We start from the raw sequence: 24,972 nt of genomic DNA on the forward strand, positions 1-24,972 counted from the left end.
CCGTACAGAACGTGGCTGTACTCCTGGGATCCATAAAGGCATATGTCTCTATGGACCTTCCACTGTTGCGGGACTTCACCTTTACAGGAACCACGGGTAACAAGCAGTCCGTTTCTCCGGCCCCAGTGTATCCACACACCTCTTGCTTGGCTGAACCTGGAACTACAGACATCTCTTTATTCTGAATATTACCCTGATTGGTCACAGATGTGGTGTTCCTAGTCTCCTCATTCTGATGAAGAATGTCTGGGTGTCTCCGTGAACACTGTTTACATATTATTTTCTTCTTACAGTTCTGGCTAATATGCCCCCGTCTTAAACACCCGAAACACAGTCCCTTCGTTTTCAATACATCAAGACGTTCCTTGTTTGGTACGTCCTTGATCTTGCTACAAGATTCCAAAGTGTGATTCCCTTGACAAAATAAACATGGTGTTTCAAAAGCCTTTCCTGTTTTGGCTGAGTTTCTTTGTTTCGGGGTTGTAGCTGCACTCTTCTTTCCTGTTGTCATATTAGTTGCGAAGCTACTTCCTTTTGATACACTCTTGACCACTTTCTCATTTTCTTTGCCTTTTCTGCTGTAGATGTGTTTTTGCCCTGTAGGTCACCAAAAAGTGGATCCGAGATTACTTTAGACTGCATCTAGTTCCAGTCTCTCTTTTGCAGCCTTAATACGCGCTTCCTCCATTTCCAGCTCATGTTTCTTTTGCAAAACTACACCACGTTCCACTAAACCACAGAGCTTGGCTTCTTCAAGAGCACAAACTGATGAATGAGTAGACATGACACACGTTACGAAGCACGGGAACCATTCTTGTTTATAGCCTGGTTGGAATTTATCCCCACTTGTGATACACCATCTTCAGGCCCAATCTCTTCCTCTTCTTGGTCTGTGGGCGTAAGCTTGAAATCTCCTGCTCCATCCATTTTTCAGTTTCTTCAGTAAACTCACTGATGACCATCATTTTGGGCTCAAACCAGTTCCTAATAACAGCCTCCTTCTCATCTTCAGACAAAAGACCTCCTATTTGCCTATTTATCTCCCTAAAGTCCAGCACACTGGCGTTGAACTTATCCTGCATTATTTCTTGCACTGTTGGCAGATTACCAGCTTCAGTGATCAGACTGTGAACTTCCCTCATTAAAGTTGTGATTTGAGCCAACGTTCCTCTTCTGGTGCCAAGTAGCCTGTGCAGTTTATCCTCAATTGCTTTCTCAGTTAACTTGACTGTTTTACTCCCTCAGTTCTTAGTTTCTTAGTTTTTAGTCTTTACACCTTTTATCCCATTTACTATTTTAGTCCTTCAGTTTTTAGCTCCAGTGTCTCCTCATGGTGTTCCTCATGGTGTCTCCTCATGGTGTTTCTCATGGTGTTTCCTCATGGTGTTTCCTCATGGTGTTTCCTCATGGGGGCCTGCCAGGCTGGGAGATGTTTCCGGTCTACCACTGGGGGTGCTGTCCCGTGGACAGCTCTGGCCTGGGGGGTTAGGGGGCTCTGTGCCTTGGTGTGGAGCCTCCGGTCTGTCCGGGTCGGGCTGGTCTTTGTGGCGGTACCACCTGTGGCCACGGACCCTGACCTCCCTCGGCCTGGTGGGCCTCCAAAGGTGGCGTCTCCTTCGCCTCAGGTCTCGGTGCCCAGCCATGTCTCAGCTTGTTTGTGTGTGTGGGTGTGTGTGTGTAAGTGTGTGTATGTGTGTGTGTCCTTTTTCTTGATTCTCTTGTTTGTCTTGTGTTTTTGTTCCTCTGTGAGGCACTTTGTGCTACCCAGTGTATGAAAAGTGCCATATAAATAAAGATTGAACTGAATTGAATTGTAGATGTACAGATGAGTAGAAGTAGATATATAAATGTATAGATGTGTAGATGAGTGTCGCAGGTCAAATGTTCTGGACCAGGTTCTTCTCCCGCCCGATTGTTTCTGTTCCTGCAGATGATTCCATCCTAACTCGACCCTGCAGGAGGATCCACCTGTTATCTGACCCCTGAGGCTAAACTGGGACCAGTCATTACTAATTCGGACAGGTGAGCAGCTCAATCCTGGCTTTGCTGATCTGTCCTGTTATAGATGTTTTATTACACGTGGGACCGGCGCAGAAACGCTGACATGATCTTTACTGGAATTTTCTGTTTACTGTAATCTGATCTGAACCAGGTCCAAATGTGTGACATCATCAGGGTGTGGAGGAAGTTCAGGAGCCTGAAGAACTGTGGAGGTGAGGAGAAGGTTCCTCCCCATGATGAGTTCCTCTGTCTGCTCAGGAGGAACTGACAGAGTTTTAATGTCCCATCACAGAATTGTGAAGAAACGACGCAACCAGAGAGGAGGAGGTTGAAGAAGTGGTGAATCTGCAACAATAAAACCGAGATTACAGTTTGATTGAAGCCTCATTTTCTTTGATGATGGTGAATTTCATCACTTTCGCTTTGAATATCGGGAGCCGGAGACTTCGGACTCGCTTCTATTGCGGCGGAGAGCGGAAATGCTCCGGACCAATCAGGTGTGAGAGGAGGCACGAGGCACCTTAAAGCGGTGACCTCACTCTTCCAACACCATGCGCGAGCTGTGGGTCTCGTGAATTTAATGAATTTAATTGGTCCAACATTTTGTCGAGGCTTCATTTAACGAAACTCTGGACTTTCAGAAAGTTTGACGAGCGCTGCTAAAAAATAAACGAAAGGCGAAATTGACTTTAATCAGCGCATTTAAATTATGGTTTTGATCCAGAATTAATGCGTTCAATCATGTGAGTGTTCACTTCAAAGTTAAGTGTCCTATCTGCATAAATGTCTTTTTAAGGGAGCACAAATCCGTGTTATCAGTAGCTATGCAGGCTAGCTAGTGCTACGCTGACCCAGAACTGCCGTAAAGTTTCGGCGCCTCGGTGATGATGTCGTAAATCTCCAGGTTACAGTTGCAGGTCTGCTAACAAACGGGTACCTGGACTTTTAAAACCGATAGAATTGGTCTATTTTAACCTTTACAATCAACGAGAAAATACACTTTATTTTAGTTAATGCATGTTTGGTGTAGATATCAGGTCGCCTGCAACCTCCACTCCTTAAAACATTTTAAAAGTTCGACCACCGGGAAAAGGTGAGTGCAGGAATCCTGGAAAAAGGTCGGATTAAATGAAGTTTTCCTGTTTTTACACAGACAAACAGATGAGATTGTTTGATGCGTTTGTTAATGTGATAAAAGGGGAATTAAATGTGATATTTTGACCATTTCAACCATTTTAATTGCAAATTCATTCTAATGTTTTCTATTTTAATCAATGCAAGAGTTTAAGGTTTTTACTTTTATCTTTTATTCAGGTGTGAATTAATGTTTAACAGGATTTTAAATAATCATTTTAAAAAACCTGAAATTTGGAGTTTTCTCCTACATTTAAACAATTAAAAGCCCTTAATTTCCCCTCAAAAATCATCTTTCCATTTTGATTTTCTTTAATGACCCATTTGTGACTGTGGATGCTCACAGGTGCCTCTCCAGAACCGCTGATCCGGATCGTTGATGGAGGACCAGACCGGGCGCTGCTGCAGTGTGAGGTTAAAGGAGCTCATCCCAGACCTGCCGTCCAGTGGCAGGACAGCTCTGGACGTGTCCTTCCTGCTCAGGAGACAGAGTCTGAAGAGAGAGACGGACGCTTCTACGTCACTGTCAGAGCCGACGTGAGCAGGAGCGACGACTACAGCTGTGTGGTCACACAGGAGGAGTTTTGTCACCAGATTAGCTCAACTACCTTCGTTGCCATTGGTGAGTTATGGATTTACACTACAGCTACTAATAATTAATATTTGTAATTATTTTAATACTTTAAACTGTTTACAAACGGCAGTAAAATTCCATCAGACTGCACAGGAAGCTGCAGCGCAGCAGACAGGATGTGACATCATAGCGTGATGACACACCTGTGAGTCCCAGTCAGGTGATGCAGCTGCTCTGCTGGTACCGGTCAGACGTGACTGGACTCACCTGACCGGTGCAGCTCTGCCAGGATCCTCCACACGTTCTGGTTCCATGAAGTCTCTCAGAAGTGTCTCTGGACCCGATGGTCCTCGGATCAGCACCCACCACGAGCCTGGAGGGAGATTAGAGCTTTCTAACGATGACGCGGTCAGACGAGCACCAGCGTGACAACGGCTGCTGCGTTCCTCCTCTGATCCTCATGTTTAACACTTATTGTGCTTATTAACGACAGATTAGTCAGATTATAAATTGGCCTGTTAATGAGTGACATCAAAGCTTGTGTGACATCATCTCAAATGATCCAGTTTTCACCAAAATCCAGAGAATTCAGCAGAATCAAACATTGTTCAGAGTCTCTGCTGTGGTGGCCAGCAGGGGGCGCTGCAGAGAACATGAGGGGGAATTTAATTTAATTTAATTACAGGACAGGTCAGATGGGATTTTGGTAAAAGTGATTAAACTCGGTTAATTTCTTCATGATCGTGGTCGTTGTTGGGAAATGTTTTATATTAACGGGTCAGAGGGCGGAAACGTTGAGTTCTGATGAGCCTGAATCACTAACGGTCATTTTATTCTGGTCCACAGGTCAAACTCCAGACGCTGGTGAGTTTGTACAGTCTCTCACACTCACACATAAAATAATTATTTTTATGTGGGGAAACTTCTCAGAAAACAGAATTATAATATTTAATTGTGGGATTAATAAAGATTAATGAACACATTCAAACTAAAACTTAATTTTGAGCAACAAACAAAAGATGAAAAGACGTCAAACAGATTAAAGTGTCGTCCAGTGAGTGATGCTGATAGACTGTTGCTATGGCAACAGGCCGTCATGATGCTGTTGCTGACAGGTTGTTTTAATGACTGACTGATGATGATGATGAAGAAACAACAGTGGTGTTTATGGTGGCGCTGACCTGGTGTCTCCATGGTGATGAAGGTCTCCTGATGCAGCAGCTCAGGTGCTCACAGGAGCTTTAAAGGTGCCTTTAACTCCTCCCATCAGGTGAGTTTCAGCCAATCAGCTGAGGCCTCCAGGTGATGACGTCATCACTTTAACAGCCCATCAGACCTGCAGCAACTGATTAAACCAGGAATTAATCAGGAAACTCAGCCTGGTTTTAAACTCTGAAATGGTTAAAATTCACATTTTAGAGGAAATGAAGAGAAGATGAAAACGGAGAGAAAGAAACGGAGACGACTCGTCCTCTTTAACTCCTCCCTCTCTTTCAGGGTCGTCCACGGGCGTGCTCGTTAGAGTTATTGTCAGTGTAGTTGGAGTTAATCTCTTTCTAGTTGTGCTGGTTGTCGTCCTAGTCATCGTTCTCCTAAAGCGTCGCCGTCACAAAGGTAATAATTACACCTACGTGATGTTTGATGTTTGAGGCTGGAAGCTGCTGGAATCATGAATGAATGATTTGTTAATAATCATAATTTGAGGGAAACGTGGGTCCGTTCATGATTGGCTCCGTTTTACTGCCCCCTGCTGTCGGTGTTCAGAATTGTTCGGTTCAACTGTTCATATAGCAATGCTGTGAGCGCTTATTATCACTCCTGACCAGAACCCTGACCTGCTTTAACTGATGTTCTATCACCTCAGGATAGCAGGGGACAACCTGACCATCCTGTGACACTCCATCCCCCATTTTCTTATATGTTCCTTTTGTATATATCATGCTTTGTTTTATCATGTGACGCTTATGCTTTATCATGTGATGCTTACGCATACGTTTACTGTACCCTTACATGTTTGTGTGCTAGTATAAAATAAACTGTTCAAGGCTCACACGCTGTAGCTACACTGCAGACGTGTGGTTGCCCTCGCAGCAAGTAAACTGAAGCTTCCGTCTCGTTCCTCTGAAGGCAACAGCGCGGGAGGAAAACTGATCCCTTTCTTTCTCCCCAACATAAAATTTCGTCCTTCGAGCCCGATCTCTTTTGAGATCACGAACCCGAGGGCGCGATCCTGAAGACATCATCCAACGCCAGCAACGACGCAGAAGACTCGTGAGGACCGATAAGAGAAAGACCTGAGGACGTGAATTCGTTCCAGGCCGGCGGTTAGAACTGTTCCCAGTGCTGGATGGTGACCGACGGACGCGTCTCCTCACACAAAATTGTTGCCTCAGAGGGTGAGACCTGGTTAGACTTAGCCATTAATTAAGTAGGTTACAACTTAGCCGTAATTAAGTTAAGAAAATAGGAAATTGTGTTTGTGTGTGAATGGAGGACTAAGCCATTGAAAGAGTTGATAGGAGAACTCTGCTAGTCCTGTGTTTTATTCTTTTGCTCGAAGAAAACGAAGTACTGGTGATCAGAATAAAGGACGGGTTCCGCCCCTGAAAACTGGCACCGCTGTGTGAGTAGCGCACAGTAGAAGGGCCTGTCGGTGTCCTTCCTCCGATTTGTGTACCAGAGAAGTTTTCTGAGAGACCCAGTAGTGAGAAGTTAAAATGCCACTGTTTATGGAGGGTTGTGTGACGGGGTCAGGAACAATAAGTCAAAGGTGGAGAAGAAAGTTTAACTTTTCAGAAAAACTCTGCACTGCAGACATACTGGAGTTACAGGCACATCTGAAACTCGAGTTAAGTATAGACAAGAAGAAGAAGAAGCATGACAAGCGCAAGGCAGAGTATAAATTGTCTGAGAAATGGTTGGAACAAAGTACCCTCAAAGACAAGGAGAGGAAAGAAAAGGCTCAGAACAGAAAGGAGAAAACAGCAGCAGCAGCCCTGATACGCCCAGAAGATGAGACCGCTGCTAAAAGGCGCCCCCCTGCTCCGGAGCCACAGCCCCCAGAGGCAGCGGCAGAGGAGGAAGAGAATGCACCACCTCCGGAGCAGATGGAGCTTATCGCACCTCCCATGCACAAGATCCCCCACAAATAACAGAAGGAAATGCAGCAAAGAAAGGAGCTAAACCCAAACAACAGCCGGCCTCCACTCTTCAACCGCTCCTACCCCCTCCATCTCTGTCTAATTTGAAAAGAGACAAGAAGTGCGAGAAAAGCAAAACAAGATAATGTTTATCCCTTCATTGCCTTGGAGCAACATAAAAAAACTATTCACCCGTTCGCAGATGTTTGCCCCATGGTAGAAGTAGCACACCCAATGCAAAATTTCCCAGACGCGTCAGAAAGATGATGAAAGCCCATCAGAGCACCTTGACCGCCTGAAACCCATTTTTAGACAGAATTCAGGAATCCCTTGTAATGATGATGAAGCCGGACCCTACCAGCAACAGCTGAAGCGGGCCTTTGTAGGTGGTCTCACTTCCCCAATCAAAAAATATGCAGACAAACATTGGATCCAATTACAAGAAGTTCCTTCTGGGCTGTGGTCCACCTCACCCACAGATGTGGGACTAGTCAAAGGACTAGCCCCCTACCGAGTTAAACTGAAATCTGACAGAGTACCAATAGTGCATCAGTACCCGTTAAAGAAGCAGAGAAAGGAATTCAGCCAGCGATATAAGACATGTTGAAATCAGGAATATTGATTGAAGCCCCAGACGCAGTATGCAACACACCCATGTTTCCTGGAGAAAAGGCACACACAGGAAAGTGGAGAATGGTCCAAGATTTAAGGCCATTGAATGACCTTGTGGAACATGCAGTACCAGATGTTCCAAATCCACACAATTTGTTAAACTCACTCACACCAGATAAGACATTTTTGGGGATCGAGACGGGCCGTTGGCATTTTACACCAAAAGACTGGACCCAGTAGCAGGAGGATTCCCGCTCTGCTTACAGGCCTGTGCTGCTGCAGCAGAAGCTGTGAAAACGTCAGCTGAACTAGTGCTGAGCCACTCACACTGAAAGTCCCACGTTCGGTTTCACTGATACTGTTCCAGACCTCACTCCCCTTTTTGACACATGCGAGACACTTAAATCTGGCCTCACTGTTGTTGTCACAACCCAACATCACGTTGCAGAAATGTGGACCTTTGAACCCTGGAACCAAGGTCTGACATTTCTCAGAGCCCATTACAGCACTCAACAGTAGCGTTTGTTGATGGCTCCGCCTCAAAAGACGAGAAAGGGCAGAACCGGGTAGGCTATGCTGTAACCACGTCAGATGCAGTGTTAGAAGCTAAAGCACTTCCATCTTCCTGCTCAGCACAAGTGGCAGAACTGTCTGCAGTTCTGAGAGCATGCCAGAGGTATGAAGGACAGGAACTAACTATTTACACTGACAGTCAGTATGTTTTTGGAGCAATACACCATTTTGCAAAGATATGGCAAAACAGAGGGTTCCAGAGGTCACAAGGTCAAACCCTTACACATGTAGCACTTCTGCAGCAACTGCTGGATGCAGCCCAGCTTCCTTCTGCACTAGCAGTTTGCAAATGTCGTGCACACCAAAAACAGGAAACAACTTTGCAGACCAAACCGCAAAAGGACCTAAATAAGGGTGAAGCGCAGAGGTGTTTCTAGTAGACTTAGACATTTTGAACGACTCACAAGGTTCAGTGTCACACGCAGAACTGAAACAGTGGATAAATAGAGGAGCTCAGAAAAGTGATGGCCTCTAGAAAATTGACGGCAAACCGATCCTTCCAAAAAGCCTGTACAAAACAGCAGCATTAGTGAGCCATGGGCTGACCCATGTCTCAAGAGGAGGGATGGTACATAGAGTCAACCAACACTTCTACACCATCAAGTGTTCAGATGTTGCTCAAAACTATTGCAGATCATGCATAATCTGTTGCAAACACAATGCACAAGGAAACATGAGACCAACGAGAGGCAAGTTTCCTGCACCACAACATCCATTCCAGGAAATAAACATGGATTTTATTGAACTATCATTATCACAAGGATGCAAGTATTGCCTAGTGATAATAGATACATTTTCCAAATGGGTAGAAATCTATCCTGCAAAATGCAATGATGCAATCACAGTGGCGAAAAGCCTTTGCAAACATTACATTCCTACCTATGGCATACCTCAGACCGTAAGATCAGACAATGGAAGCCATTTTGTGAATGAAGTGATGAACCTTTGCTCCACAACGCTGGGGTTCAAGCTGAAAAATCACTGTGCATACCACCCCCAGAGTGCAGGACTAGTAGAAAGGACAAATGGAACCATAAAGAACAGACTAAAGAAAACCATGGAAGAAACAGGGAGAGCATGGCCAGACTATCTATGTCTGGTAAAGCTCTGGATGAGGATTACCCCTACACAATCGGGGCTAACACCGTTCGAGATGCAGTGCATGGCCGACCTTTCCCTCTTCAATAATATAAATATCAAAAGCAAACCATGAGACCACCCTAGCAGAGTGGATGAGAAAACTGCTAAATAGCAAAGAAGCTCAAATGTCTAGTAGTCTGCCGATAACCTCTGCTTCTGTCCCACAGACGAACCTCAAGCCTGGTGACTGGGTCCTGATCAAGGTCCTGCAAAGGAAGAACTGGAGCTCTCCGCGCTGGGAGGGGCCCTACCAGGTTCTCCTGACCACTCCTACTGCAGTAAAGATCGCTGAGAGACCATCTTGGATCCACAAAAGTCACTCCAAGGCCATCGAACCCCTGCCAGACCCGTCTCAACCAGGTGAAGAAATCAGCAGAACCACTCTCAATTTTTAGCATGGGTCTGGTTCAGGTGGTCCTGGGAGCAATCCTGCTGCTTCTGGGAGCAGCCCCATTCACAGAGGTCTCACCAACCAGCGAGGGACGAGGAGAGGAGGGGACCCCACCGACAGCCCAACGAGAAAAACGCAACACCGGAGGAGTCACAGATCGTACTCAGTGCAGCAATGGCACAGCTCACTCCTTTATTCTACGGATATGTGTAGCTTCCAACAACAAGACCACAGTTCTTTTCCCATGGACAGGACTGCAGAGGGGGGAGAGAACGCAGTACAATACGGGAACAATTATCCTTGAGACTTGACCAATGATCAGCTGGACACCAGCTGGGGAACACTGATAGCGGACCCACCAGGACAAGACTGGTCCTCCTACTCAACGTCTAAGGCCGCCAGACACCAACGACCACTATTCTCAGTAAAGGGGACATCTGCGGGCCTTATAGTTGAAGTTGACTTAAGCCAGAATAAAACCCTAAATCCCAGCGGTCTAGTAGGAGGGTGCTGGGGTTTCTTGGCCTGGGCATTGTCCGCTGGGCAAGATCCTCGCTTCTATTTCCAGTTATGTCAACTGCCAAGCGTTAACGGCAGAGCAAGCAAAGCTCAGATGTCCAGAGCTATAATTTTGGAAGAAAACACATCAACAGATGATTTGTTCCAAGTTCTTACTGGAATTTCTGCAGATGTGAACAACTGGCTTTTAATGGCAGAACAAGCAGCAAATGCATCTAAAACGGACTGTGTAGTGTGTTTAGCCCCCAGACCAATTCTCAGAGTTACACCAAGCATGGTGCCTCCAAATTGTATTATTGAGCTAATGATGAAAATTAACCCTAATGATGCCTGCAGCAACTGGGATCAGTTTTTTTCCCACTAACTACTGCAGAGAAAAGAAAACCAATCTTTTCTAACAAGGTTGCCATTGGTAACTTCTCTTGCATAACCCTTACAGGTGACGGGGACAGAATAGGCCAGTTAGAGGAATCCTGGTGCGCGACCACAATGGATTTGGACGTCACAACACATTGTGTCGTGGTGCGCAACAACATCTGGTGGAGGTGCGGGGATGAAAGGCTGTTTGATGCCCTACCTAAGAGACGCACAGGCTTATGCGCCTTAGCCACTTTACTAATGCCTGTTTCTGTATTCCCCATGTCTACCTCTGAGCTGGCAATGCAGTTCAGTCCAGCTGCAGCCAGCCATCTGCACAGAAGCAAGAGATTCACATGGCAATCTGAGAACGATCCCACCTACATAGATGCTATTGGTATTCCAAGAGGTGTCCCTGATGAGTATAAATTAACTAATCAGGTAGCAGCAGGGTTTGAAAATTTCCCATTGATTTCAGCACTATTTCCAGTAACCCCAAACAAGAATGTGGATAGGATCAACTATATCCACTACAATGTGCAACGATTAGGTAACTGGACACAAAGTGGGTTTGAAGCTGTTCATAGCCAGCTCTCTGCTACCTCCCTGTTAGCATTTCAGAATAGGATCGCGGTTGACAAGCTGTTGGCTGAGAAGGGAAGAGTGTGCGCTCTGTTTGGAGAACATTGCTGCACATTCATTCCTAACAACACCGCCTCAGATGGAAGCCTCACCCAAGCCATAGAGGGCCTCCGGATCCTGAACGGAAAGATGAAAGATCACTCTGGAGTTGACGCCTCTATATGGGATAATTGGATGAATGTTTTTGGACAATACAAGATGTTGGTAACATCAGTGTTAACCTCCTTAGCAATTTTTTCTGCAGTATTGACACTGTGTGGTTGTTGTTGTATCCCCTGCATACGTTCTCTTGTTAAGCGTTTAATAACCACAGCTATCTCACCAGTAACCACACAATTGGCCCAGCTATCCTCTACTCGACAAGGCTGGTGATGAGAAAGAAGAGGAAGATGCTGAATACCACTGGCCAGATCTTTTCCCATACCCAATTGAATGTGATTCTGATGGCTGAAGACTAGATTGAATGTGATTTTAATTGTTAAAATCTGAAGATTGATTCCAATCTGCTAATGTTTTCCAACAGTAAAGAACTGGTTCTCGACACGAGTAGTGAAATTCTGATGCTTTATGAAGTAGTGTGCAGAAAATGCTTTTCAAAATGTAAACTATGGATGTTTCTGCTCAGTTCCTGATAAAGAGGAGGGAATGTTCGGTTCAAACTGTTCATATAGCAATGCTGTAAGCGCTTATTATCACTCCTGACCAGAACCCTGACCTGCTTTAGCTGATGTTCTATCACCTCAGGATAGCAGGGGACAACCTGACCATCCTGTGACACTCCATCCCCCATTTTCTTATATGTTCCTTTTGTATATATCATGCTTTGTTTTATCATGTGACGCTTATGCTTTATCATGTGATGCTTACGCATACGTTTACTGTACCCTTACATGTTTGTGTGCTAGTATAAAATAAACTCTGTTCAAGGCTCACACGCTGTAGCTACACTGCAGACGTGTGGTTGCCCTCGCAGCAAGTAAACTGAAGCTTCCGTCTCGTTCCTCTGAAGGCAACAGCGCGGGAGGGGAACTGATCCCTTTCTCCCTAACAAGAATTACTGGGGAAATGCAGCTAATACGAAAACGATCTATTTTAGTTTTTACTTTATTTAGTCAGTGGCTGTACTTTTTGCTTTTTAAAATACATTTTTACTGTTTACTTTTTACCATAAAAGTCTACACTGGTTAATTTTATTATGTCTATTCAAGGTAGTTTTCTGTGTCAACTGGACTGTTTTTGTTCTCTTTTGAATATGTCACCTTCTATCCAGATCTATCTTCAGAAATTCTTTTGAAATAGAGAATTCTGTTGTTTACTTATTTTTTGAATCTTCTTAATTTGAATATTTATTTTTCAGTTTGTTTGAGAAGACGAATTAATTACAGTTTGAAAGAAACTGAAGCCTTAAATACCAAGATTGTGCACCTGTCACAGCTGCGGGTCGCTTCGCCCGCGCACCTGTTGTGCATCAGGACTCTAATGAGCCCCCTTCTCAATCCCGGAGGCCCACCTGCTCCCTGCCGGATCGTTATTCCTGTTCAGGTGACTTTCCAGCCTATTCCTGTTTGCCCGCCTGCCCGGTTCCGACCTTGCCTGTTCCTAACTATTCTGTTCTGCCTGCTCCCCGGTGAATCCTGTCTGTTGCCTGTTTCTGACAATAAAGCGGTGTTCAACCGAACTCTGCTGTCGCATTTGGGTTCTCGTCTGGTCCGTGACAGAACCAAAAAGTGTCCCCCGCTGCTGCGCTGCGGTTGGTTCCACAACACGCAGCACGTTCAGTTCCAAACTTTGAAGATGAGTTCAGACGTTTGTGTTGGAAGTGTTTGTGTACCTTTACGAAATCTGCAGAACTCGATCCAGTCGGTCAGAGACCGAGTCAAAGGTAAAGATCACTTCAGACGGATCTAGAAATGGCAGCTAGCTAACGCTCCTCAACGAGCTACTGGCCTGATGTGTCGCTCAAGTGGAGATAAAATCGTGACCGTCGCCAATAAAACAACACTCAAACCTTCATTTAAACCCAAGGTAGTTTTCTCTGTCAACTGGACTGGGTTTCTTCTCTTGAAGACGTTTCGCCTTCTATCCAGAAGGCTTCTTCAGTTCTGAAGTTTTCATTTAAACCGTTTTAATATATCACATATCTCAGACAGTACAGAGATTTAAAGGGTTCAGTGATCCTCTTAGTTGGTGCCCAGATGTGAGTGGCGAAAGATGCAATTCGAGGAAATGGAGGCGCACGCACACGTGCACGCACACACACACACACACACGATGCCAGAATTGTCCTCCTGGACTCTTGATCTGCTCCTCTTTCAACACTTCACTTCTTTCATTTGTTAATCACAATATTTAAATATCAGCCAACACTGATTAGAACACGTTCTTGATGACTTCCCCGCGTTGCCATGACAACCATAAATGAGGCAATTCTAAAACCAGAGACCATAATTGTTTTCCTATTTTATGTAATTAAACTTGTATTAAACTCTAAACTTTTGGCTTCCTGTAATTAAATTTACCATTTCTAAATATAATTGATCATCTAATACATTTTAAAATAATGTTGTGGCGGACACACAGGGGTGTATCTCACACCCAGGTGATGCATGGGGTGATGGACATGGTGAACTGTGAACTTCCCTCATTAAAGTTGTGATTCGAGCCAACGTTCCTCTTCTGGTGCCAAGTAGCCTGTGCAGTTTATCCTCAATAGCTTTCTCAGTTAACTTGACTCCCTCAGTTCTTAGTTTCTCAGTTTTTAGCTTTTACACCTTTTTTCCCATTTCCTGTTTCAGTCCTTCAGTTTTTAGCTCCAGTGTCTCCTCATGGTGTTTCCTCATGGTGTCTCCTCATGGTGTTTCCTCATGGTGTTTCCTCATGGGGGCCTGCCAGGCTGGGAGATGTTTCCGGTCTACCACTGGGGGTGCTGTCCCGTGGACAGCTCTGGCCTGGGGGGTTAGGGGGCTCTGTGCCTTGGTGTGGAGCCTCCGGTCTGTCCGGGTCGGGCTGGTCTTTGTGGCGGTACCACCTGTGGCCACGGACCCTGACCTCCCTCGGCCTGGTGGGCCTCCAAAGGTGGCGTCTCCTTCGCCTCAGGTCTCGGTGCCCAGCCATGTCTCAGCTTGTTTGTGTGTGTGGGTGTGTGTGTTTAAGTGTGTGTATGTGTGTGTGTGTGTCCTTTTTCTTGATTCTCTTGTTACTCTTTGTTGTTTTTATCCTCTGTGAGGCACTTTGTGCTACCCAGTGTATGAAAAGTGCCATATAAATAAAGATTGAATTGAATTGTAAATGTATATGAGTAGAAGTAGATATATAAATGTATAGATGTGTAGATGAATGTCGCAGGTCAAATGTTCTGGACCAGGTTCTTCTCCCGCCCGATTGTTTCTGTTCCTGCAGATGATTCCATCCTAACTCGACCCCGCAGGAGGATCCACCTGTTATCTGACCCCTGAGACTAAACTGGGACCAGTCATTACTAATTCGGACAGGTGAGCAGCTCAATCCTGGCTTCGCTGATCTGTCCTGTTATAGATGTTTTATTACATGTGGGACCAGCGCAGACACGCTGACATGATTGTTACTGGAATTTTCTGTTTTCAGTTTACTGTAATTTGATCTGAACCGGGTCCAAATGTGTTACGCCATCGGGGTGTGGAGTACTGAAGAACTGTGGAGGTGAGGAGAAGGTTCCTCCCCATGATGAGTTCCTCTGTCTGCTCAGGAGGAACTGACAGAGTTTTAATGTCCCATCACAGAATTGTGAAGAAACGACGCAACCAGAGAGGAGGAGGTTGAAGAAGTGGTGAATCTGCAACAATAAAACCCAGATTACAGTTTGATTGAAGCCTCATTTTCTTTGATGATGGTGAATTTCATCACTTTCGCTTTGAATATCGGTGTAATGGCACTCCATCCTCATTTAACGTACCATTTTTAAGCTGCAGACACAGTAATTCTTCACTCGCATGACATGAGATGTAATTCCATTTTAAGAGTCTTTATATGAATTCCAAAAGATTACAGCTCACATAACGTGACGGTAAGAAAACGTTGTGCTCCCGTATCTAATGCAGCTCACCTGGCCTGACGCTGCGCATGCGCTCTTAAGTCAATCTCAGAGAGCGGCATCCAAAACTTTACATCAACAATCATTTTTATATTACGAGTTACACAATAACATGCACCATGCATCAAACATTGCAAACATAAATTGCACGTCATTTTTACACACATCAATTCTGCTCTATGGCTCTTACATGTCCGGCCCCTAATTGGGTTAACTGTAAGATTACACAATTATCAATTTAACTCAAAACTAAGAGCCATCAAATTAAAACTATTAACATAATAGAAATAATCTTTCTTAACTAAAATAAATCTTTTCTTACATATTGTCCATTGTGTTTACATGGCTTCCTGCAAAAGGCATAACTTCTGCACAGACCTCTCCAGGGTGCTTTTTTTGTCTGCAACTTCACCCTCACAGTTCCACTGGAATCAGGGAAAGTTTGTACTATTCTTCCCATGATCCGTGCTTCGTGGGGATGAACTGTCCACTACTAGCACCACATCTCCAGGTTCAAAGTTCCTTCTTTGTCTCGTCCACTTCTGGCGTTCCTGTAGGAGGGGTAAGTATTCACGAGTCCACCTACGCCAGAGTAGATCCGCTAGATACTGTACCTGCCTCCACCGCTTTCTTGCGTATTGGTCATCCTTGTTGAAGATTCCTGGTGGCATGTTGGGCTGGGTCTTCATCAACAGCAGATGGTTGGGAGTCAGAGGTTCAATGTCGCATGGATCATCTGACACACTTGTTATGGGTCGGCCATTTATTATACTTTCCACCTCACAAAGAAGGGTTTGAAGACTGTCGTCTGTGAGGGTCTGTTCCTTTAGCAGAGCGCCGAGAATCCTACGCACTGTACGGATTTGCCGCTCCCATATTCCTCCTTGATGTGAGGCAGCTGGACTATTGAAAATCCATTTGATGCCCCTCTCTTGCATTGTCTTCTCCATCTCTGATTGGTCCAGGTTTTTTACAGCTTCTCTCTCTCAATTCCTTCTCGGCACCAACAAAATTGGTGCCATTGTCGGAACGCATTATGGAGATCTGTCCTCTTCTACTTATGAAACGACGAAGGACATTGATACAAGCACTTGTGTCAAGACTATCTGCCACCTCGATATGCACTGCCCTGATGGTGAGGCAGGTGAACATCACACCGTACCTTTTAACAGTGCTCTGGCCCCGTTTCACTTCGAATGGGCCAAAGTAATCAATTCCAACGTTGGTAAACGGCGGTTTGTCTGGTAAAAGACGATCTTCCAGCAGAGGTGCCATTTTTTGTTCTCCAACTTGTCCTCGAAGTCTTCTGCAGACCGTGCATTTAGATATGATCTTCCTGATGGCTGAGGTTGCTTGAGGGATCCAAAACCTTTGTCTCAACTGCGATAACATGTAGTTGCGCCCAGAGTGACCGATCTTCTCATGGATTTCATTCAGTATGAGAATTGCAACTCTGGAGTGTTTGGAGAGTATCACAGGATGTTTGGTCTCAGCTGGCATGGCCGCTCTGTTGAGCCGTCCTCCTACTCTCAGGAAGCCATCTTGCAACATGGGATCAAGCCTGTACAGCTGGCTGCTTTTCTTGACAGGCTTATTGCTGCAGAGAGCTCTAATTTCCTCAGGAAAGCATTGACTTTGGCTGTACCGGATGATTTCTGCTCCTCTGCTGTCATCAGCTGCTCAAAGGTAACAGATCTCCTTTCCATAGTACTTCTGTACTTTTCCATGTTCTGTTGCACAATCACCTTCTGCTTCTCTGGATCCTTTTCGGATTGACTGGTCTCACTTAGAAGACCAAGTGAGACTGGTCTCACTTAGAAGACCAGTTTTTCAGGTGGATCAACAACTTTCTAACTTCCATAATCCATGCAACCGCCCTCTTCAACCGGTTCCAACTGTCATAGTATTGAAGTAATTTGGACATACAGTCAAACTTTTCATCGATTGTGATGGTGTTTACTGTGATAGTTTTAACCTCTGGATCATTCTGCATGTTCTGATTCATGTTTTTGGTCTCTGTGGCCATTCACTTTCTGGCTGTAAAAGGAACTGTGGGCCATTTATCCAGTCTCTATCTTGCATCAAGCTTCTAGCTTTCAGACCCCTGGTTGCCTTGTCAGCCGGGTTCTGCGACGTCCTGACATACCTCCACTGCGATGGCTTGGTGGCCTCTCGTATGAGTGTAATCCTGTTTGCCACGAAGGTCTTGTAGCGGGCAGTCTCGCTGTCTATGTATTTCAGGACCGTTGTGCTGTCAGTCCAGAAGATTGACTGCTGGAGTGGGATCTGCATTTCCTCCTGCAGCATTCTGTCCACCTTCACTGCAACTACTGCTGCAGTCAACTCTAGCCTGGGAACGGTGTGATCTGTTTAGCGGCGAAACTCTAGACTTCCCCATCGCAAGTGAACAGTGGATCCTGCCCTTGTCATTCTCCAGAACGAGGTAAGATGCTGTGCCATAGGCAACCTCGCTTGCATCAGAAAAATGGTGCAACCTGGCCACCTTTGTGGTTCCAAAGTTCTTGGGTTTGACACATCTACTCATGCTGAAGCCTGAGACGAGAGTAAGATCTTCCAGCCACTTATACCATCGTTCTGTCCAGGAGTCACTGAATTCCTCATCCCATCCTAGCTTTTCTTTACAAGTCCCTCATAAGAAGCTTGGCGGGGAGTATCAGTGGTACTAGGAAGCCAAGAGGGTCGTAAGTAGAATTTACGACAGAGAGAATTCCTCTTCTCGTCTTGGGCTTGTCCTGTGACTTGATTCGGTATGTAAACGTACACCATTGCACTCCTAGAGCTCGCTCTGTGGGCAAGTCATCCTGTGCGAGATCCAGGTCTTTCAGCTCAGTAGCTCGGAGTTCTGCAGGAATGGATGACAAGACTCTCCTGCTGTTACTGACCCACTTTGTGAGGCTAAACCCTCCCTCAGCACACAGGTCTCGAAGGCTCTTTACCAGGGCAACTGCTTCTTCCTCTGTAGCCACAGATTTCAAACAGTCATCTACATAAAAATTACGTAAGAACCGTTTCCACGGCTTCTGGGGCTGCGGTGCCTCTTCTATCTTCTGCCGTTCTGCGTAGCGCATAAGAAGCAACACTAGGGGATGAAGTTGCTCCGAAAAGATGTACGACCATCCCTATACTCTTTACAGGTGCGCTAAGGTCACCATTCGGCCACCACAAAAAACGCAACAGGTCTGCATCTGTCCCCGGAACTCTGACCTGATAAAACATGGACTCAATGTCCGCCATCATCGCTATCGGTTCTTCCCGAAACCTCATTAAGGCACCAATGAGCTTGTTGGTGAGGTCAGGTCCCTGCATCAACTGACCATTGAGCGGCACATCCTGAAAGGTGGCATTGCAATCAAAGACCACACGTATCTTTTTCTTCAGGTGGTATACCCCATGGTGTGGGACATACCAAACCCTGTTGTCGTCACGGGAAAGCTGATCTTGAGGAACTTCCATGGCGTAACCTTTTTCCAGTATAGTGTCCATAAATCTTCTGTAGTCCTCAAGAAACTCTTTGTTCTTCATCAGCTTTCTCTTCAGAGCAGCAGCTCGCTGTTCGGCCACACAGCGGTTGTTGGCCATTTTCACATCCTTGTCTCTCAGTGGGAGCCCCACACAGTAATGTCCATCTGTAAACTTCAGAATCAGAATCAGAATCAGAATCAGAAGAAGGTTTATTGCCATTGTTCATGTAATACACAGTATTACACAAACTAGGAATTTGTCATGGTGTGCCGCTGCGACATTCAACATAACACTAGACATCAACACCACACTAGAATAAGATAAATAAAATAAAATAAGACCTATATACAGTATATACATAACTTGGTTGTCTTTTGCACTGACTGCATAAACAATTTGTCCTCCTGAGACATTTCTTCTTTATCGTCATATAGACGCTCCGGAAAATCTTTGTTATACTGCTGTATCAGTAACTGTTCCACTTCCTCCACTGCAACTCTGTTAACACCGTAATGAGCTGTTTTACCTCTGAAAAGTGTGTTTTCGTTTGTCACTGGTCCACACACCATCCAGCCAAGAACCGTCTTTACCGCGTAGGGCCCTTCCTCCTGACTATTAATTACATGCCAGGGCTCCATTAATTTAGAGTTTAGTGTTGTAGCTGCACTCTTCTTTCCTGTTGTCATATTAGTTGCGAAGCTACTTCCTTTTGATACACTCTTGACCACTTTCTCATTTTCTTTGCCTTTTCTGCTGTAGATGTGTTTTTGCCCTGTAGGTCACCAAAAAGTGGACGACGCACCAGAGAGGAGGAGGTTGAAGAAGTGGTGAATCTGCAACAATAAAACCCAGATTACAGTTTGATTGAAGCCTCATTTTCTTTGATGATGGTGAATTTCATCACTTTCGCTTTGAATATCGGAACCATTCTTGTTTATAGGCTGGTTGGAATTTATCCCCACTTGTGATACACCATCTTCAGGCCCAATCTCTTCCTCTTCTTGGTCTGTGGGGTGGAAGCTTGAAATCTCCTGCTCCATCCATTTTTCAGTTTCTTCAGTAAACTCACTGATGACCATCATTTTGGGCTCAAACCAGTTCTTAATATCAGCCTCCTTCTCATCTTCAGACAAAGACCTCCTATTTGCCTATTTATCTCCTTAACGTCCAGCACACTGGCGTTGAACTTATCCTGCATTATTTCTTGCACTGTTGGCAGATTACCAGCTTCAGTGCTCGGACTGTGAACTTCCCTCATTAGAGTTGTGATTCGAGCCAACGTTCCTCTTCCGGTGCCAAGTAGCCTGTGCAGTTTATCCTCAATTGCTTTCTCAGTTAACTTGACTGTTTTACTCCCTCAGTTCTTAGTTTCTCAGTTTTTTAGCTTTTACACCTTTTATCCCATTTACTATTTTAGTCCTTCAGTTTTTAGCTCCAGTGTTTCCTCATGGTGTTTCCTCATGGTGTTTCCTCATGGTGTTTCCTCATGGGGGCCTGCCAGGCTGGGAGATGTTTCCGGTCTACCACTGGGGGTGCTGTCCCGTGGACAGCTCTGGCCTGGGGGGTTAGGGGGCTCTGTGCCTTGGTGTGGAGCCTCTGGTCTGTCCGGGTCGGGCTGGTCTTTGTGGCGGTACCACCTGTGGCCACGGACCGTGACCTCCCTCGGCCTGGTGGGCCTCCAAAGGTGGCGTCTCCTTCACCTCAGGTCTCGGTGCCCAGCCATGTCTCAGCTTGTTTGTGTGTGTGGGTGTGTGTGTTTAAGTGTGTGTATCTGTGTGTGTATCTGTGCGTGTTGTGTATCTGTGTGTGTCCTTTTTCTTGATTCTCTTGTTACTCTTTGCTGTTTTTATCCTCTGTGAGGCACTTTGTGCTACCCAGTGTATGAAAAGTGCCATATAAATAAAGATTGAACTGAATTGAATTGTAGATGTATAGATGAGTAGATTTATAGATGAGTAGAAGTAGATATATAAATGTATAGATGTGTAGATGAGTGTCGCAGGTCAAATGTTCTGGACCAGGTTCTTCTCCCGCCCGATTGTTTCTGTTCCTGCAGATGATTCCATCCTAACTCGACCCCGCAGGAGGATCCACCTGTTATCTGACCCCTGAGGCTAAACTGGGACCAGTCATTACTAATTCGGACAGGTGAGCAGCTCAATCCTGGCTTTGCTGATCTGTCCTGTTATAGATGTTTTATTACATGTGGGACCAGCGCAGACACGCTGACATGATCTTTACTGGAATTTTCTGTTTTCAGTTTCCTGTAATTTGATCTGAACCGGGTCCAAATGTGTTACGCCATCGGGGTGTGGAGTACTGAAGAACTGTGGAGGTGAGGAGAAGGTTCCTCCCCATGATGAGTTCCTCTGTCTGCTCAGGAGGAACTGACAGAGTTTTAATGTCCCATCACAGAATTGTGAAGAAAGGACGCAACCAGAGAGGAGGAGGTTGAAGAAGTGGTGAATCTGCAACAATAAAACCGAGATTACAGTTTGATTGAAGCCTCATTTACTTTGATGATGGTGAATTTCATCACTTTCGCTTTGAATATCGGTGTAATGGCACTCCATCCTCATTTAACGTACCATTTTTAAGCTGCAGACACAGTAATTCTTCACTCGCATGACATGAGATGTAATTCCATTTTAAGTCTTTATATGAATTCCAAAAGATTACAGCTCACATAACGTGACGGTAAGAAAACGTTGTGCTCCCGTATCTAATGCAGCTCACCTGGCCTGACGCTGCGCATGCGCTCTTAAGTCAATCTCAGAGAGCGGCATCCAAAACTTTACATCAACAATCCTTTTAATATTACGAGTTACACAATAACATGCACCATGCATCAACAAATACAAACATAAATTGCACGTCATTTTTACACACATCAATTCTGCTCTATGGCTCTTACATGTCCGGCCCCTAATTGGGTTAACTGTAAGATTACACAATTATCAATTTAACTCAAAACTAAGAGCCATCAAATTAAAACTATTAACAGAATAGAAATAATCTTTCTTAACTAAAATAAATCTTTTCTTACATATTGTCCATTGTGTTTACATGGCTTCCTGCAAAAGGCATAACTTCTGCACAGAGACCTCTCCAGGGTGCTGTTTTTGTCTGCAACTTCACCCTCACAGTTCCACTGGAATCAGGGAAAGTTTGTACTATTCTTCCCATGATCCACGTGCTTCGTGGGGATGAACTGTCCACTACTAGCACCACATCTCCAGGTTCAAAGTTCCTTTTTGTCTCGTCTACTTCTGGCGTTCCTGTAGGAGGGGTAAGTATTCACGAGTCCACCTACGCCAGAATAGATCCGCAAGATACTGTACCTGCCTCCACCGCTTTCTTGCGTATAGGTCATCCTTGTTGAAGATTCCTGGTGGCATGTTGGGCTGGGTCTTCATCAACAGCAGATGGTTGGGAGTCAGAGGTTCAATGTCGCATGGATCATCTGACACACTTGTTATGGGTCGGCCATTTATTATACTTTCCACCTCACAAAGAAAGGTTTGAAGACTGTCGTCTGTGAGGGTCTGTTCCTTTAGCAGAGCGCCGAGAATCCTACGCACTGTACGGATTTGCCGCTCCCATATTCCTCCTTGATGTGAGGCAGCTGGACTATTGAAAATCCATTTGATGCCCCTCTCTTGCATTGTCTTCTCCATCTCTGATTGGTCCAGGTTTTTTACAGCTTCTCTCAATTCCTTCTCGGCACCAACAAAATTGGTGCCATTGTCGGAACGCATTATGGAGATCTGTCCTCTTCTACTTATGAAACGACGAAGGACATTGATACAAGCACTTGTGTCAAGACTATCTGCCACCTCGATATGCACTGCCCTGATGGTGAGGCAGGTGAACATAACACCGTACCTTTTAACAGTGCTCTGGCCCCGTTTCACTTCGAATGGGCCAAAGTAATCAATTCCAACGTTGGTAAACGGCGGTTTGTCTGGTAAAAGACGATCTTCCAGCAGAGGTGCCATTTTTTGTTCTCCAACTTGTCCTCGAAGTCTTCTGCAGACCGTGCATTTAGATATGATCTTCCTGATGGCTGAGGTTGCTTGAGGGATCCAAAACCTTTGTCTCAACTGCGATAACATGTAGTTGCGCCCAGAGTGACCGATCTTCTCATGGATTTCATTCAGTATGAGAATTGCAACTCTGGAGTGTTTGGAGAGTATCACAGGATGTTTGGTCTCAGCTGGCATGGCCGCTCTGTTGAGCCGTCCTCCTACTCTCAGGAAGCCATCTTGCAACATGGGATCAAGCCTGTACAGCTGGCTGCTTTTCTTGACAGGCTTATTGCTGCAGAGAGCTCTAATTTCCTCAGGAAAGCATTGACTTTGGCTGTACCGGATGATTTCTGCCTCTGCTGTCATCAGCTGCTCAAAGGTAACAGATCTCCTTTCCATAGTACTTCTGTACTTTTCCATGTTCTGTTGCACAATCACCTTCTGCTTCTCTGGATCCTTTTCGGATTGACTGGTCTCACTTAGAAGACCAGTTTTTCAGGTGGATCAACAACTTTCTAACTTCCATAATCCATGCAACCGCCCTCTTCAACCGGTTCCAACTGTCATAGTATTGAAGTAATTTGGACATACAGTCAAACTTTTCATCGATTGTGATGTTTACTGTGATAGTTTTAACCTCTGGATCATTCTGCATGTTCTGATTCATGTTTTCTGGTCTCTGTGGCCATTCACTTTCTGGCTGTAAAAGGAACTGTGGGCCATTTATCCAGTCTCTATCTTGCATCAAGCTTCTAGCTTTCAGACCCCTGGTTGCCTTGTCAGCCGGGTTCTGCGACGTCCTGACATACCTCCTCCACTGCGATGGCTTGGTGGCCTCTCGTATGAGTGTAATCCTGTTTGCCACGAAGGTCTTGTAGCGGGCAGTCTCGCTGTCTATGTATTTCAGGACCGTTGTGCTGTCAGTCCAGAAGATTGACTGCTGGAGTGGGATCTGCATTTCCTCCTGCAGCATTCTGTCCACCTTCACTGCAACTACTGCTGCAGTCAACTCTAGCCTGGGAACGGTGATCTGTTTTAGCGGCGAAACTCTAGACTTCCCCATCGCAAGTGAACAGTGGATCCTGCCCTTGTCATTCTCCAGAACGAGGTAAGATGCTGTGCCATAGGCAACCTCGCTTGCATCAGAAAAATGGTGCAACCTGGCCACCTTTGTGGTTCCAAAGTTCTTGGGTTTGACACATCTACTGCTGAAGCCTGAGACGAGAGTAAGATCTTCCAGCCACTTATACCATCGTTCTGTCCAGGAGTCACTGAATTCCTCATCCCATCCTAGCTTTTCTTTACACAAGTCCCTCATAAGAAGCTTGGCGGGGTATCAGTGGTACTAGGAAGCCAAGAGGGTCGTAAGTAGAATTTACGACAGAGAGAATTCCTCTTCTCGTCTTGGGCTTGTCCTGTGACTTGATTCGGTATGTAAACGTACACCATTGCACTCCTAGAGCTCGCTCTGTGGGCAAGTCATCCTGTGCGAGATCCAGGTCTTTCAGCTCAGTAGCTCGGAGTTCTGCAGGAATGGATGACAAGACTCTCCTGCTGTTACTGACCCACTTTGTGAGGCTAAACCCTCCCTCAGCACACAGGTCTCGAAGGCTCTTTACCAGGGCAACTGCTTCTTCCTCTGTAGCCACAGATTTCAAACAGTCATCTACATAAAAATTACGTAGAACCCGTTTCCACGGCTTCTGGGGCTGCGGTGCCTCTTCTATCTTCTGCCGTTCTGCGTAGCGCATAAGAAGCAACACTAGGGGATGAAGTTGCTCCGAAAAGATGTACGACCATCCTATACTCCTTTACAGGTGCGCTAAGGTCACCATTCGGCCACCACAAAAAACGCAACAGGTCTGCATCTGTCCCCGGAACTCTGACCTGATAAAACATGGACTCAATGTCCGCCATCATCGCTATCGGTTCTTCCCCCGAAACCTCATTAAGGCACCAATGAGCTTGTTGGTGAGGTCAGGTCCCTGCATCAACTGGCCATTGAGCGGCACATCCTGAAAGGTGGCATTGCAATCAAAGACCACACGTATTTTCTTTTTCTTCAGGTGGTATACCCCATGGTGTGGGACATACCAAACCCTGTTGTCGTCATGGGAAAGCTGATCTTGAGGAACTTCCATGGCGTAACCTTTTTCCAGTATAGTGTCCATAAATCTTCTGTAGTCCTCAAGAAACTCTTTGTTCTTCATCAGCTTTCTCTTCAGACCAGCAGCTCGCTGTTCGGCCACACAGCGGTTGTTGTGTTAAGCTCGAGAGAACTGGCGGTCAAGTGTGGCGGAACCCCAAAG

At 45.5% G+C, this 24,972-nt stretch overlaps 1 protein-coding gene and 2 long non-coding RNA genes across 4 annotated transcripts in view; all 3 read left to right on the forward strand.

Moving 5' to 3' along the window:
• LOC130523864 (hemicentin-2-like) overlaps positions 1 to 24,972 on the forward strand; it is a 174,734-nt gene that overhangs the window by 119,818 nt on the left and 29,944 nt on the right. The window contains exon 13 of the mRNA XM_057029467.1: positions 3,482 to 3,757. Within this exon, the coding sequence (XP_056885447.1) occupies positions 3,482 to 3,757 (276 nt within the window). The remainder of the gene's footprint in view (positions 1 to 3,481; positions 3,758 to 24,972) is intronic.
• Positions 1,371 to 2,377, forward strand: LOC130523875 (uncharacterized). Its single transcript, XR_008950037.1, has 2 exons — positions 1,371 to 2,022; positions 2,153 to 2,377. It is a non-coding gene; the product is annotated as an uncharacterized LOC130523875 (long non-coding RNA).
• LOC130523876 (uncharacterized) lies at positions 20,435 to 21,134 on the forward strand. 2 transcript variants are annotated; one of them, XR_008950039.1, is made up of 3 exons: positions 20,435 to 20,783; positions 20,896 to 20,970; positions 21,051 to 21,134. It is a non-coding gene; the product is annotated as an uncharacterized LOC130523876 (long non-coding RNA). The 2 variants fall into 2 exon arrangements; XR_008950038.1 differs by having other exon boundaries at positions 20,896 to 21,134.

This window comes from Takifugu flavidus, chromosome 4 (assembly GCF_003711565.1).
Source record: "Takifugu flavidus isolate HTHZ2018 chromosome 4, ASM371156v2, whole genome shotgun sequence".
Lineage (NCBI taxonomy): Eukaryota > Metazoa > Chordata > Actinopteri > Tetraodontiformes > Tetraodontidae > Takifugu > Takifugu flavidus.